The sequence below is a fragment of the Geotrypetes seraphini genome, chromosome 2 (genome assembly GCF_902459505.1).
Source record: "Geotrypetes seraphini chromosome 2, aGeoSer1.1, whole genome shotgun sequence".
NCBI classification, from domain to species: domain Eukaryota; kingdom Metazoa; phylum Chordata; class Amphibia; order Gymnophiona; family Dermophiidae; genus Geotrypetes; species Geotrypetes seraphini.
The window spans coordinates 330,324,883-330,341,257 of record NC_047085.1 but is presented as its reverse complement, the minus strand read 5'-3'; the positions used below and the strand labels follow the sequence as shown (position 1 = coordinate 330,341,257).

The 16,375-nt window shown below is 46.1% G+C and overlaps 1 protein-coding gene across 5 annotated transcripts in view; it reads right to left on the bottom strand.

Annotated features, from left to right (window-relative positions):
- The window catches only part of SEPTIN7 (septin 7), a 266,147-nt gene that overhangs the window by 172,378 nt on the left and 77,394 nt on the right, over positions 1–16,375 (bottom strand). For 3 of the 5 annotated variants that reach the window (XM_033930201.1, XM_033930198.1, XM_033930196.1), the window contains exon 3: positions 7,934–8,036. In XM_033930201.1, coding sequence (XP_033786092.1) covers positions 7,934–8,036 — 103 coding nt within the window. The remainder of the gene's footprint in view (positions 1–7,933; positions 8,037–16,375) is intronic. The other 2 variants (XM_033930199.1, XM_033930197.1) reach the window with 1 other exon arrangement.

Sequence of the window (16,375 nt, the reverse complement as noted above, 5' to 3'; positions counted from 1 at the left end):
CGGGGAAGGGGGTTGGGGGTGTCGTGGGGGTCGGCCAGGGGGGTCGCGGGTCGGCTGGGGGGGCGGTCGGAGGTTCTTGGGGGGGGCGGTCGTTGGGGGGAGGGGGGGTTTGCGTCGAGGGCAGGAGGGCCTGGGATCCCTCCTGCCCGTAATGTAGTGCAGGGTGGGGTTAGGGGGTCGCCGTGGCCAGGAGGACTTGGGCTCCCTCCTGGCCCGATATTGTGTGGGGAGTTGGGGAATCGGCGGGGCAAGAGGGCTTGGGCTCCTTTTTGCCCCGATCGTGTCGGGGAGTCGGGGGGGGCAAGAGGGAACCAGGCGGAGAGAGGGCAGTTAAGCGCAGTGCCTGCGCGGAAGGATGCAGCTCGGGCGACTTCGTTGTGTGAAACGAAGTTCGTTGTACGGATCAAGACATAAAGTTCGTTGTGCGCAGCGTTCGCTGTGCGAGGCGTCTGTTATGCTAGGCACCACTGTATATTGCAAAATTCATACATAAGGAAACGACTGGAAAGACCTTTAAAATGTCTATAGGACAACTGGTCCCAGTGTCTCACAGTTCAAGTAATATATTTAATTGCAATTTTCTTTACATCCTTACCAGTAAAAAGGGTTTATGTTTAGAGGTTTGACATTAAAACCCAACTCTGAATCTGTTGACGAGGATACCATGGACTGGCACAATGAGGTATAAACCCTATATGAAGGGCAAGCGCCAGAAGAGATCAAATACTTTCTCCACAAATACTCCTCCCCCATAGTTTACCAATGACTTAAGAACCAAGAAAAGAGAACTAAGGAGAGTGGAAAGGAAATGGTACAAATCTAGGCTTAACTGTCACAGGTCCAAATGGAAGGAACTGCATGAAGAATATAAAAAAGCTACCCTAGAGGCTAAAAAGATACTACTCCCAACAACTATTAAAGATCAAAAGACCTGTTTAAACTAACAAAAAAAAAAAAATACTCACAACATCGCAAAAAAATAACCAATGCCTTAACATTGAACTGTCCACATAAGCTGATTGGGTTCCCCCCCCCCCCTCACACCCATCATCTCTGCTTTTTGTCTAAATTGACAAAGATTTGAAACTTAGCAATAGCTGGCAGGCTCTTGAGGATTCTGGGTGGATTTCTTCAAAATAGGGCAAAACATTGCTTGTTTCCAGGGTTAGGGCACAGTTTAAGACTAAGGCTGTTAGTAATAACTATGTGAGAAAATGGTGCAAGGACATGATGTGGGATTTTAAACCAGGAGGGTATGGGATCCAATAAACATGTTTTAGGGCAGGGGTGTCAAACAATCACATAAGGGGCTGAAATCTAAAACACAGGCTAGGTTCTGGGCCAAATTTTTTATTGAGATACTTAGGGCTCCTTTTACTAAGCTGCGCTAGTGGTTTTAGCGCGCGGTTAACGCGCACTACATTACTGCGCGTGCTAATCGCTAATGCCTCCATAAAGTTGGTGTATTTTTTCTGTAGCGCGGGGTTAGCGCGTGCTAAAAGCGCTAGCACAGCTTAGTAAAAGGAGCCTTTAGTCTTAGTAGAAGTATAGATTAGTGCTGCCCGATTCGAATCAGTTCACTGATTCACTTCAGGTGAATCGATTCGAATTGATTTAAATTTCAAAAAAGTCGGCTTCCTGATTCGGACCCTCTCCCCTCGCTCCCTAAAGCAGGAGTGGCAGCGCTGCTCTTTCTGGCTGGCCGCTGCCGCACCTGTTTTAGAAGGCGAGGAGGGAGGTTCAGTCAGGAAGTGCTGCGTCCGGCTTCCCTCCTGGCCTCCCCGATGGACTGCCCCCCCCCAAATAAAAAGATTGCGCACACCCCCCCCCCCCCGGGAAGCCTCCGTGTTCCCCCTGGCCTCCCCGAACTGTTTACCTTTCAGCTTCAGCCTGCAGCCGAAGATCTCGGTTACTGCATCTCTGCACTGCATTGCTTTGAGCTGTTTCCTCTGCCACGATCCTGCCTCTGACGTCGGAGGAGGGGTGGGACCGCAGCAGAGGAAACAGCTCAAAGCAGTGCAGTGCAAAGACGCCGTAACCGCGATCTTTGGCTGCAGGCTGAAGCTGTAAGGTAAACAGTTCAGGGAGGCCAGAGGGAACACGGAGGTCTTCCCGGGGGGGGGGGGGGCGCAGTCATTCAGGAGGGGGGGGGCAGTCCTTCAGGGGGTGAGACAGGCCTTGGAGGGGTGCAGGCCTTCAAGGGGTGAACAGGGGGGCCCTGGTGTAGAAGTACACAGAGGGAGGGAAGGGAGGTTCAAAGAAATGTGCATATGCCGGACTTTGGGGGGGATGAAATAATGGGTCTAAAAATAGAGGAGACGGAGAGAGATGATGGACAATGGGATTTAGGGAGGGAAGGAACAGAAAGGGAGAGAAGTTATACACAAGGAATGGTGTGGAGGGGGGATAGAGATACTGGATAGGAGGGTAGTTGGGAAAAGAAAGGGAGAGATGGTGGACCCTGGGGAGGTGGGGAAGGAGGGAGAGATGCTGGATAAAAGGGTAGTTAAGAAAAGGTGGATCTGTGGATGGCGACGAAAAAAAAGAAATATGCCAGACCTCTGGAGGAGGGAAGGGAAGGACAGAAATGGCAGATGGATGGTTAGAACGGAGAAAGAAGAAAGCAAGCAAGTTATCGGAAGAAAACCAGAGTCTGGGACCAACAAGATTTAAATAATGACCAGACAACAAAAGGTAGAAAAACTAATTTTATTTTCCATTTTGTAATTACAATATGTCAGATTTGAAACATGTATCCTACCAGAGCTGGTGTTAGACTGCATACGTGGGCTAGGATTTAAGAGACAGAGGAAAAGTCTTTTTTGTTTGTTTATTTTGTTTACACCACAGTGCCAGTGTGGTTAGGAGAAGGCAAAGGGGGTGAAAAAGCTATAAAATAAACCCACCAGGATATTTGAAAAAAAAAAAACAACAAAAATACCCAATTGGGCAGGAAAATCGAATCGAAAAACAAATTCAGTAGGCTGAATCGAATCAAAATTTTTTTTCCTGAATCGGGCAGCACTAGTATAGATCCTTCCTCACCCTGAGACACCATTCCAGCGATTCAACTGGTTATTTTCACCTCATAGATGTTACCATACTTAATCCCAACTTTATTAAACAGCCATTCTAGACATAGGCAGTGGAACGCTTTTTTGTTGGGGGGGGGGGGGGAGAGCTCTGCCCCCAGAATACTAATTGTAATACCATTTTTTCCATTCTTCATATACACACACTATATAATCTTATTAACAACACATAATGGTTAATCCAAAAAATTAAACTACACAAAGCACACTGTATGCTTCTCAACATTCATTCCTACCGGAACACAGATAACCCCATGCAACTATGGAACCACAAACTAAAAGTACTATTACAGTGGAACCTTGGTTTACGAGCATAATTCGTTCCAGAAGCATGCTCATAAACCAAATTACTCGAATATCAAAGCGAGTTTCCCCATAGAAAGTAAGGGAAACTCGCTTGATTGGTTCCACCTCCCCACCCGGCCACCGGCGCTGCTCCACCCCATCACATCCCCAAAAGAGCCCGCCACCCCCGAGGCCACTGGTGCGCTTCCGCATCCCCCACCCCCGAACCGGCATCGCCCCCTGCCTGCAAACACTGCCCCCTGCGAACCGACATCACCCCCCTCCCGAACCGGCATCCCCCGCCCATCCAAATTGAAGGCTTACCCCCAATCTGGCACCGGCACGCAGCACCAACCCACAGGTGCCGGTGCCCGAAGATCCTGCCTCTTGCCGGAATGGACCTTGAGTATCTGCACATGCTCAAGGCCTTCTGGCTCTCATTCTCTCTGAGAATCTTGGAGAGAGGCGGGAGCCAGAAGGCCCTGAGCATGCGCAGATGCTCAAGGCCCAATCTGAGGCAGGATCTTTGGGCACCTCCTGTGGGTTGGTGCTGCATGCCAGATTGGGGGTAAGCCTTCAGTGGTAGGGGATGCCAGTTCGCGCGGGTAGGGGGGACTCATGCATGCAGTACAACCCCAATAGAAACAAATTCATTTCTTCCTGAACAGTGCAAAATATAGACAGCAGATGTAAATTCTCAAAACTGACACAATTCAATCACTAAATTGAAAATAAAATCATTTCCCCTATCTTTGTTGTATGGTGATTGTTTTTCAAACCATCTTTTCCCAGTCTCTGGCTGCACTTACTTCTGTCTGTGCTCTTAAATATGTATCCAGGGCTATCTTATCCATTTGCTGTTTTTCTCTCCTTCACTGTCTGCCATACATCCATGTTTCAAAATTGAACAAAACACAAAAGACCCCAACTCTCATCAATACTGAAGACAAGGAGGTAGATTGAGGCTCCTTGTGATGAATGGTACACAAAGCAGAAAATCTAGTCCATTTCCGATTGTAGCATTGTATAGTGGTAGGCTTCCTGGAAGCCTCTAAAAATGTCCTGTACAGATTGAGAAAACTGTAGCGTGGCAGTTAGGTTGAGAGGTACCAAGCTGTCAGGTGTAAAGACTGCATATTGGGATGAAGTAGAGACCCCTGACTCTGTGTAAGCAGAGAGAGAAAAACTGGTAGAAGTAGTGGCTCCCTGCTGCTGAGTTGAATTAGAAGGGAGAACCAAGGTTGCCTGGGCCACCGAGGAGCTATCAGAATCATAGTGGCATGTTCCTGTTTGAGTTTGACAAGTGTCTTGAATATGATAGGGAATGGAGGGAACACATAGAGAAACCGATTCGTCCATTCCAGGAGAAAAACATCTGCCTCCAGTCGGTGAGGGGAGTATATCATGGAGCAGAACTGAGGCAGTTTGTTGTTGTGGGGAGACACGAAGAGATCTATCTGAGGAGTTCCCCACAGAGAAAAAATGTGATGAAGAGGCGAGGAATTGAGTGTCCATTCGTGAGGTTGTAGAAGATGACTCAATTTGTCCGCCAGACAGTTTTTCTCTACTTGAATGTAGACAGCTTTCAGGAAGGTGGTGTGAAGGATTGTCCAATTCCAAACCTTCAGGACTTCCTGGCAAAAAGGGAGAGATCCTGTTCCTACCTGCTTGTTGACATAGTACATGGTGATTTGATTGTCTGTCCGAAAGAGGACTACCTGGTCGTGAAGAAGATGCTGAAAAGCTTTGAGAGCACTGAAGATCGCTCTGAGTTCCAACAGATTGATGTGACACTGACGATCCGTGCTGGACCAATGGCCTTGAGTATGGTCACCATCGAGATGAGCCCCCAAAGCGTAGGTTGAAGAATCTGTCATGAGGACCTTCTGATGAGGGGGTGCTTGAAACAGTAAACCTCTGGAGAGATTGGAAGAGAGCATCCATCAATGGAGAGACTGTCTCAATGAAGGAGTCACTCTGATGTGTTGAGAGCCCACTGAGATGCCAGGGTCCACTGAGGGATTCTGAGGTGAAGTCTGGCAAAAGGAGTCACGTGACCTAGAACCATCATGTGTCTTGCTGAAATAGAAGACAGGGAATACACTTTGTGACAGAGCTGAAGAAGAGCATCCTGATGTTGACGAGGAAGGAATACTCTGACTTGTACAGTGTTCAAGACAGCTCCGATGAACTGTAGAGTTTGAGAGAGCTGTAGCTGGGATTTGGGAAAGTTGATTTCGAATCCCAAATTTTGGAGGAACCAACTAGTCCTTTGGGTCGCTACAATAACCCTTTGAGATGCTGAATCTTTGATGAGCCAGTCATCCAGGTGCAGGAACACCTGTAGACCATGGTTCCGCAGAGCTGTTGCTACTACAACTAGGCACTTGGTAAAAAATCTTGGAGATGATGCCAGGCCGAAGGGTAGCTCGCTGTATTGGAAATGCATATTTCCCACCCAAAATCTGAGGAACTGTCGAGAGGCTGGATGAATAGGAATGCGAGTGTCAGCCTCTGAGATCTAGAGAACATAACCAATCGTTCTGATCTAGAAGCGGATATAAGGATGCCAGAGACAACATTCGGAATTTTTCTTTGACTAAAAATTTGTTGAGCGCTCTAAGATCCAAGATAGGGGGCAGATTGCCCATCTTCTTCGGAACTAGGAAGTAACAAGAGCAAAACTCCTGCTCTGCTGTTCCAAGGGAACTTCTGCGATGGCACAAAGACGAAGCAGAGCTTGAGCTTCCTGAAGAAGAAGGGTGGTCTGTGATGAATTGGAAGGATACTCTCTTGAAGGAAGATCTAGTGTAATCTGGAGGAAACGAAGAGAGCATCCTTCCTTGAGGATAGACAGCTTGCAGAGGTCTGATGTAATGATCTCCCAGTGGTGGTAAAAATGATGGAGACGACCTTCAATGGGAAGGAGAGAGGACAGAGGATGGAGGTTATGCTCTGTATTAGATGGTCAAAAAGATTGAGAGGCCTTAGGTGCAGCAGGAGTCTGAGGTTTTTGCTGCCTTTACTGCTGCTGTTGTGGTGGTTGTTTCTTAGGAGGCACTTGTGTATAAGTAAAACGCCTCTGGTAAGATGGAAGAGGCCTGAAGCCTTTAGAGGTAGAAGGCTTAGGTCGAATGATGGAAGCAAACGATTTCTCATGTTCAGACAATCCTTTAGTAGCTTCCTCGATGGAGTCATCAAACAATTAATTGCCCTGGCAAGGGATGTTGACCAGACGATCTTGAAGATTGGGGTCCATGTCTACAGTGCGGAGCCAAGCAAGCCGGCGCATTGCCACTGAGAAGGCAGTGACCCTCGAGGAAAGTTCAAATGCATCATAGGCAGATTGAAGGAGATGCATGCGGAGTTGAGCCAGAATGGTAGTCACATGCTGAAACTCTAGAAGACGGTGTTGAGGAATATATTTGAAAATTTCAGGCAGGATGTCAACCAAATGCTTGAAATAAGAAGTGAAAACAAAATTGTAATTCAAAACTCTAGTTGCCATAAAAGAATTTTGATACAAACGATGACCAAACTTGTCCATGGTCCTGCCCTCTTTTCCAGGTGGGACAGTGGCATAAACTTTGGCAGGATTGGTCCTTTTCAGAGAAGACTCCACAAGAAGGGACTGATGGGATAACTGAGATTTCTCGAAGTCCTTGCAGTGGACCATCCTCTAACAGCTGCTTATAGAGGTTTGTTTGTTCTTGTGCATTGCTCTCTAGATCGTATGAGGAATCAGTGAGTAGCACCTCTTAGCTGGTGCTTCTTTTTTCCTGATTTTCTTTTGCAGTGGGAATTGCACGGGCCCTATTTGTCTAAATTTTAAAAGGCATTTGTATTATGAGAAGCCTAATGTGTTCATTAGCATAGTGTCCTTCAAAGAGTTATTCCTGCCCTGGAAAAGCTTAAAGCTATTAATAATACAGGGAAAATATTTAAAAAACTAGGATACCAACCAACATTGGAAGTCAGAACAGAAGTTTATCTTTCTTTTTTGGTCTTATGATTTATTTATGTTTCAACCTTTTTATCTTCTTGGTTGGACTTTGTGCTTTTCTGTTCTTTTCTTATCTATGTTTTAAATCAGTTTAAAAAATAAAAAAACTAGAAAATGTGCAAAATTTTATAAAAAGTTTTCTTTACTTTCTATCGAAGTCTTTTGCAAAGCCATAGTGGCGATGCTGCTTAAGTAAATGCACTGAAGCCCATTCAATTCCTGTGGGCTTCAGTGTATTTACCACAGCAGGATCACTACACTGGTTTTGTAAAAGGGGCACTATATTTGCCCTTAAGAATTTTTTTAAAATAAACTATTTGTATATTTGAGCTTTCACATTTTTGCCTGTAATATCTTCTCAGCTGGAAGAGAGCAGCTTTGAATCACAGTGACTCATTTCAGATCTGAACCCCTAAACAAGCTCCCTTCAGTCATAGGCACCTATAAATATTCTTCCTGCAGTTACTAATATCAGCACCACAAATAAAAGAAAGTTCAAAAAAGTGTTTATAATACACTATTTTTTAGATAGTGCTACTTAAGTATAGCTTACCTACTACCATGAGAGTAAACTCGAAGCCTCTCTTCACAGATTTTCTGTAAACTTGATTAGGGAGATTCGCAAATCCCACATATCCTTCAAGATTCTTCTGCTGCTAATGGAAAACACCAATGGATTAGAAATTCTTTTCTTTGAACTTTCTAACAAAGTATTTAATAGCTGAGTTTTATTTAGCTGAGAATTACTGGAAGATTAGGTTTATACCTTCAATAATCTTCTTTCTGTTAGTCCCTGGAAGATTCTATACGCTAGGTATTCAATCCCAACCCGCAGTCCGGGAGTTGCAGAAATCCACAACTTTTCTGAGCACATGCTCCACTCCCTTAGCTGGATGTTTCCTAGCTCTCAGGGTAAGTCCTAATGCTAAGCAACATACCTAAGACCTCATTTAGAATATTGTATGCAATTCTGGAGGCCGCACCTTCAAAAAGATATGAAAAGGATGGAGTTGGTCAACAGGAAGACTACTAAAATAGTGTGTTGTCTTCGTGATAAGGCATATGGGGACAGACTTAAAGATCTCAATCTGTATACTTTAGAGGAAAGGCAGGAGAGAGGAGATATGATAGAGATGTTTAAATACCTACATAATATAAATGTGCATGAGTCGAGTCACTTTCATTTGAAAGGAAACTCTCGAATGAGAGGGCATAGGATGAAGTTAGGAGGTGATAGGCTCTGGAGTAATCTGAGGAAATACTTTTTTACAGAAAGGGTAGTAGATGTGTGGAACAATCTCCCGGATGAGGTGTGGAAACAGAGACTGTGTCTGAATTCAAGTGGGCCTGGGACAGGCACGTGGGATCTTTTAGAGAGAGAAAGAGATAATGGTTACTGTAGATGGGCAGACTAGATGGGCTATTTGGTCTTTATTTGCCATCATGTTTCTATGTTTCTAATAATTCCATGACAAGGATTTGCGGGAGAGAATCCCCATCAACAGAAGTAATTAACAAGTGATAAACAGGCACAAAAGCATCTCACAAAAACATTGAGGCACAATGTAGAACTAATCTGCAGTGTGCAGCGAACACCTCAAGAAAGGCCTTCGGTAATACAAAAACTCACAGAAACTCCCGGCAGGATCTGGAAAATCTTCAAGCCTGTAATGAGAGTAACTGAGGAAGAAAGAAGCAGGCTACTCCAAACAACTGAGTGAACACAAAGAGGGTGGGTCATATGGAATCCTCCAGCGGCTAACAGAAAGAAGATCGAAGGTATAAACCTAATCTTCCATTCTGTTACGTCCCTTCTAGATTCCATATGCTAGGTGACATATCAAAGCCACGTTAGGCTAGGGAGGAAAAGAAAAGCTTGTCCTCAAACCCAAGGTTCCGAAAACAGCATCAGAATGCACCGCCACAAACACTTGGTAATACCAGGTAAAAGTGAAGAGAGGACCAAGTAGCCACCCTACAGATTTCATCAGGATGAATCACATGAGATTCGGCCCACAACGCAGCAACACCTCTCGTCAAATGTGCTTTTAAACAAGATCGGTGGCTGCTTGTCTTGGGCGATGTAAGTAACGGAAATGGCCATTTGAATCCATTGAGCAATTGAGAACTTGGACGTCGGCCTACCACGGTGAGACGCAGCAGTTAGAACAAAAAAGTGATCACAGACTTAATTCAATAGTCTTTTCCAAATAATGGAGCAAGACCCTCCAGACATCCAATTTGCATAAGATCTGATCTTTGTACTCTGAACCTGATGGATGAATCCCTGGAGGGTGTTTTCCCCTATAACAGCCTCCGGAAGAGCGTTCCAGCTTTCTACCACTCTCTGGGTGAAGAAGAACTTCCTTATGTTTATACGGATAGATTCCGTACAAACATAAGGAAGTTCTTCTTCACCCAGAGAGTGGTAGATAGCTGGAACACTCTTCTGGAGGCTGTTATAGGGGAAAACACTCTCCAGGGATTCAAGACAAAGTTAGACAAGTTCCTGCTGAACAAGAACGTGCGCTGTTAGGGCTAGTCTCGGTTAGGGTGCTGGTCTTTGACTAGAGGGCCCCCGCGTGAGCGGACTGCTGGGCATGATGGACCACTGGTCTGACCCAGTAGCGGCAATTCTTATGTTCAATTAAGCTCCTGGTTGACATGGAACGCCGAGACCACCTTCAGCAAGAAGGCAGTTACAAAATGGAGGAAAACACTCACGTTCATAATAAGGAGAAAGGGTTCCCTGAACAAAAGAGCATGAAGCTCCAAAATACACCGTGCTGGGACAATGGCAACCAGAAAAACCATTGTGAGGAATTGCGTTGAACGAAATAAAGCGCCTTCAAATCATTCAAAATGCCTCAATTAAGCTTATAACCAAATCTAGAAAGTTTGACCATGTAACACCACTTCTTAAAAATGCACACTGGCTTCCAGTTATTCATCGAATTACGTATAAGCTTTGTATACTGACCTTCAAAACCCTTTGTAATAAGACTCCTGCATTCCTATTTAAATTATTAATCCCATATTAACAAGGCTGCCCTGTGAACTTCTAAAAGCTAAGTTACTCAGCATTTCATATTCTGCTCTTTTCACTGGTTTTCAGCATTATATCTGCTTAATTTCTCTTCTCCTCCCTGTTTCTTAGTAAAAAAAAATATAAAAAACACAAAAAAATAAACCCTTCTCTTTCCTCTGTTAAATCTTATTTCCTCTTCATAGGAAAAAGGGTAAGACTTTGTTAACTCTAATTAAATCCTGGTGCCTGTGGCTCAGGGTGACTAAAGTAGGAAAAATCCTGTTACAGTGGTGCCTCACACAACGAACTTAATTCGTTCCAGGAGCAAGTTTGTTATGCGAAAAGTTCGTTATGTGAAACGCGTTTTCCCATAACAATACATGTTAAAAAAAATAATTCGTTCTGTAGCATAAAATATGCTAAGATGACATAAAAAAAGATAAATTTTTGGTTATTATTTTTATTTAGATACATCTAAAAACATAATTGTTTTTTAAAACAACACACATTTTTTTAATTTAAAGACAGACTAAGTAGAGTCTAATTTTACAGTGAGAGAGGGCAGAGTCTCAGTGGCAAAAACTGGGACTTAACTGTTCATTTTTTTTTTTTTTCTACCGTGTTTCCCCGATGATAAGGCAGGGCCATCAAATAAGACAGCCCCCCCTTTTTAGAAAAAAATGTAAAATAAGGCACCCCCCCGCAAATAAGCCACCCACCGATACCTGCGCTTACCCGAATCGGGTGGTACGGTGGGTGACTCCGTGTGGTCCCTGGCACCCCCGACACGATCGGGGCAAGAGGGAGCTCAAGCCCTCTTGCCCCCCCGACTCCCCGACACGATCGGGGCAAGAGGGAGCTCAAGCCCTCTTGCCCCCCCGACTCCCCGACACGATCGGGGCAAAAGGGAGCTCAAGCCCTCTTGCCCCCCCGACTCCCCGACACGATCGGGGCAAGAGGGAGCTCAAGCCAGGGGGTCGCGGGTCGGCTGGGGGGGCGGTCGGAGGTTCTTGGGGGGGGCGGTCGTTGGGGGGAGGGGGGGTTTGCGTCGAGGGCAGGAGGGCCTGGGATCCCTCCTGCCCGTAATGTAGTGCAGGGTGGGGTTAGGGGGTCGCCGTGGCCAGGAGGACTTGGGTTCCCTCCTGGCCCGATATTGTCGGGGAGTTGGGGAATCGGCGGGGCAAGAGGGCTTGGGCTCCTTTTTGCCCCGATCGTGTCGGGGAGTCGGGGGGGCAAGTGGGAGCCAGGCGGAGAGAGGGCAGTTAAGCGCAGTGCCTGCGCGGAAGGATGCAGCTCGGGCGACTTCGTTGTGTGAAACGAAGTTCGTTGTACGAATCAAGACATAAAGTTCGTTGTGCGCAGCGTGCGCTGTGCGAGGTGTCCGTTGTGTGAGGCACCACTGTATAAATCCTGTGTTTTAGGGTAGCACTGATAGAACCTGCATTTGTGTTTAAAATACTGTGTTTTAGGTGGTATAGAGCCTATATTTCTGTCTTACTAGTATTCAGCCATTGTTTTCTGCTGATTAGGTGGAGAAGGGAGGGGCTCTGTTTTACTTCTAAGGTTAATTGCATTATCTTTGGGACATTGCTGTGAACTAGAGAGTTGCGCGGGGACAGAAATCCCACCCGTCCCCACCCGTCCCCGCCAAAATCCCACCCATCCCCACCCGTCCCCGTGAGGAATCCCTCCGTCCCCACCCGTCCCCGTGAGGAATCCCTCCGTCCCCACCCGTCCCCGCGAGGAATCCCCTCCGTCCCCACCCGTCCCCGCGAGGAATCCCCTCCGTCCCCACCCGTCCCCGCGAGGAATCCCCTCCGTCACCATCCTTCCCTATAAACTTCAGAAATAGTTATTTTATTTAATTATGCTACTGAATTAAAGGCTCTGGTAGAGACCCATTTACAAATAAGCAAAGAGACTATTAATTTGGAAATATTAATTGGGAAGAATACATACTTTGTAAATGGGTTTCTACCAGAACCTCTAATGTAAATATAAAATATAAATACTCAGCTGATGAGAACCCACAAACTGTCAGCTGAGGACTTCCTTTGCAGTTGGCCTGGGGTCCCTTTTGCCAAGCTTGGCAGGCAGCAGTAGCGTCCCTGAGTCACAGATGCTGGCACCTCAGTGGCTCATGGATGCTGCCAGCGACTGCTGCGCTTGGTGGAGGGGAGTTCTGACCATCTCTAGAGGAGGTCCTCTGCTGGCGGTGCTTGGGGATCCCCACCAGTCACAGCAAGGGCCAACAAGTACTTCAACACTGTAGAAATAAAACCAGAAATGCATTTCCTTTTCTTTTGAACACAAAACAAAGATATCTGCCATATACATTTCCCAAGGCAGATGACTCTATGCAATGTCACCTCGGTAACAAAATACAAAAATAGACAAATACACCCACTCCCTTTTTACTAAACCACAATAGTAGGTTTTAGCACAGGGAGTTACGCTGAATGCCTCGCGCTGCTCTCAATGCTCATAGGCTCCCTGCGCTAAAAAACAATATTGCGGTTTAGTAAAAGGGAGCCATAGTGCAAAATATAGACAGCAGATATAAATTCTCAAAACAGACACATTTTGATCACTAAATTGAAAATAAAATCATTTTTCCTACCTTTGCTGTTTGGTGATTTCATGAGTCTCTGGTTGCACTTTCTTCTTCTGACTGTGCATCCAATCTTTCTTCCTTTCTTTCAGCCTCCTGTATGTTTCCTCTCCTCCAGACCTCATTCTCTCCCCCAACTTTTTCTTTCTGTCTCCCTGTTCCCCCTTCTTTCTGTCTCCCTGTCTGCCCCCTTTCTTTCTTTCTCCGTGCCCTCCCCCAAGCCACTCGGTTTGCTGCCACCGCCATCGGGGAATAGCCCCCAAGCCACCGCTGTCCCAAGCTTTCCCTGCAGAAGCGTTGCGCTGACCAGCATTCCGCTCTCTGACGTCAATTCTGACGTAGGAGAGGAAGTTCCGGGCCAACAAGGCATTTCTCCTCATTCCATCCATCTTCATTTGTCTCTGTCCTTGTCTTTACCCCATGTTCACCATTTGCCCTTTCAATGTCTTTATCTCCCCCCCACACACTTTTTCAGCATTACTTATATGTCTCTATTTCATCTCCTCTTCATGTCCCCTCTGTATCTCTATCCTTATTCAGTAGGTCCTGCTTACCCTTTGTGTCACTATCTCCATTTTCAGCTTTCCCTCCCTCTTCCTTTGTTAATGCACCCTGTAGCCAGAATCTTTCCACCCTCCCTCCACTCCGGCCCAGCCCAGTATGAATTATTTCCTTTTGTTTCCCTCCCCTCTCTCTCTTCTGCTCCCTCACCCACAAGTCCTGCATCTGGCCCTCTCCCTTCTACCTGCACCTGGCAACACCCCCCTGCTCCCTTAAGCAACTCGTCAGCAGCGGTGATCAAGACAAGCTGCCGACATCGAGGCCTTCCCTCTACGAGTCCCACCTTTGTGGAAAAAGGAAGTTGAAACAAGCGGGACTCGCAGAGGGTAGGCCCCGACGCCAGAAGCTTGTGTCGATCGTTGCTGCTGAGTTGCCGAAGGGAGAGGGAGATAGGAAGGCTGTAGAAGCTCCGGAGCATGACACCGAACCCGGCCAGGATGATTTCTTTTTCAGGCTGCTGCTGCCGCTACCATCCCCCACCCGAAATGACAAAAAACAGCCTAATGCCCGCGTCGGGAAATAGCCATGCTGAGCAGTGAGCTCAGCACGTACACAGATGAAAGCCTTGCTTGCTGATTGGTCCGGCGGCACGGTGGGGCGGGGCCGCCGGACCAATCAGCAAGCAAGGCTTTCATCTGTGTACGTGCTGAGCTCACTGCTCAACATGGCTATTTCCCGACGCGACGCCAGACTGGAAGCTGCATCGCCAGAATTTAGGTAGGTTGTTTTCATCCCCGTGGGAGTCCCGTGGGCAAGGGGGCGTCCCCGTGGGAGTCCCGTGGGTCAGGGGGGCATCCCCGTGGGAGTCCCGTGGGCCAGGGGGCGTCCCCGTGGGAGTCCCGTGGGCCAGGGGGGGAACCCGCGGGATCCCCGCGGGACCCGCGGGATCCCCGCGATCCCCGTTCCCGTGCAGACCTCTACTGTGAACAAGGCTGCCCTGTGAACTTCTAAAAGCTAAGTTACTCAGCATTTCATATTCTGCTCTTTTCACTGGTTTTCAGCATTATATCTGCTTAATTTCTCTTCTCATCCCTATTTCTTACTAAAAAAAAAAAAAAAGCAAAAAAAAATAAACCCTTCTCTTTCCTCTTTTAAATCTTATTTCCTCTTTCCCTTCATAGGAATAAGGGTAAAACTTATAGTCCCACCAACCCCAGTGACCACTATTCATATATAGAGACCCATATAATCAGGACTACTCAAATCAAGTCACTTCACAACCAATCAAGATGACCTTTATTCTATGCAATTACTGTGGTGCTTTAATTCCAAGACATACTATTTGGAGGCTTAAGGCTTGCCCCATCTGTCTTCAACTTGCCAGTATTAAGGAGGAGCTCTGCAAACTTAAACAGGAATTGAATACAATTAAAGCAGCTTCCATCACTCCACAAAATCATACCAACTTACCACCTCTACCTCAAAGAATAAAACAGTCCAGGAATAAATGGGTCACAGTAGGCTCAGGAAGACTGCGACATGTAACACAGAAACATCCACCTTCACTAATATTACCTCTACAGAATTCCTTCGCTCCACTAGTGCACTGCGATACTCAGAAAAACAGAAGGGAGGTGGGACTGGAACCAATGAAGGTAACTCAAGAGAACAAGCGCACCCTAAGTACAAATAAAAAAGCCAAAAACAGAAAACTATTACTGTTGGGGGGATTCCATCATCAGAGGCATTAACCTTGGAACACAGGGCAAGGAGACTAAAATAGTGAAATGTCTTCCAGGATCCTCAGCTACCAGGAGTTCCAGGCAAACACTGACTATAATTAAGGAAGAAACTAAGGATTTTAACACTGATGTTGTTATCCATCTGGGAACAAATGACCTGGCCAACAACTCCACACTTGCAGCACAGAAAGCTTTTCGGGAGCTTGGTGAAGGCGTGAAACCTTTTGTAAAGACTTTAGCTTTTTCTGAAATACTGCTTGCATATGGAAAGGGAGAGCAAAGAGTGAAAAACACAGAGGACTTTAATAGATGGCTCAGAGCCTGGTGTCATCAAGAAGGCTTCAGGTACATAGGAGGATGGGGAAATACATGGAAGGACAAGAAGCTATATTGCACTGATGGGCTACATATTACTACAGCAGGAAAAAGAAACCTTGCAGAGAAATTTAGACAATATTTTTCTAGGCATTTAAACTAGAAGGTGGGGGTGGTGTATGTACGAAGGACAATTATAGAGACCACCCCCGGCAAAAGAAAAGATGTGATAGTAGTAAAGGCTGCAACATAAGCAATATCAGCAACTCATTTCTTAGTATTGCAACGGAAAGTGAAACGACACAAAAATCCATACGAAAAAGGAGATTATCGCTGAAAAATAGCTGGAAAGCGATGACCACAAATGCTCGCAGTCTAAGCAACAAAGTTCATGATCTGCAAGCCCTGATATTAGAGGCAGATCTAGATATTGTTGCTATCACAGAGCCATGGTTCAGTGAATCACATGGATGGGATGCAAACATATCGGGATATAATCTTTTTAGGAAGGACAGAGATGGTCATAAAAGTGGAGGAGTAGCTCTCTATGTAAAGATCAATATCCAAGCGACCAAAATGCAAGGGACCTGGGGAGAGGAAGAAGCGATATGGATTGCTCTGAAAAGAGAAGATGGAACTTCTATCTACGTGGGTGTAGTCTACAGACCTCCGACTCAATCGCAGCAAATTGATAAGGATCTGATTGTGGATATCCAAAAGTTTGGAAGGAAAGAGGAGGTTCTGCTGTTGGGAGATTTCAACCTGCCGGATGCGGGCTGGAATGTTCCGTCTGCGGAA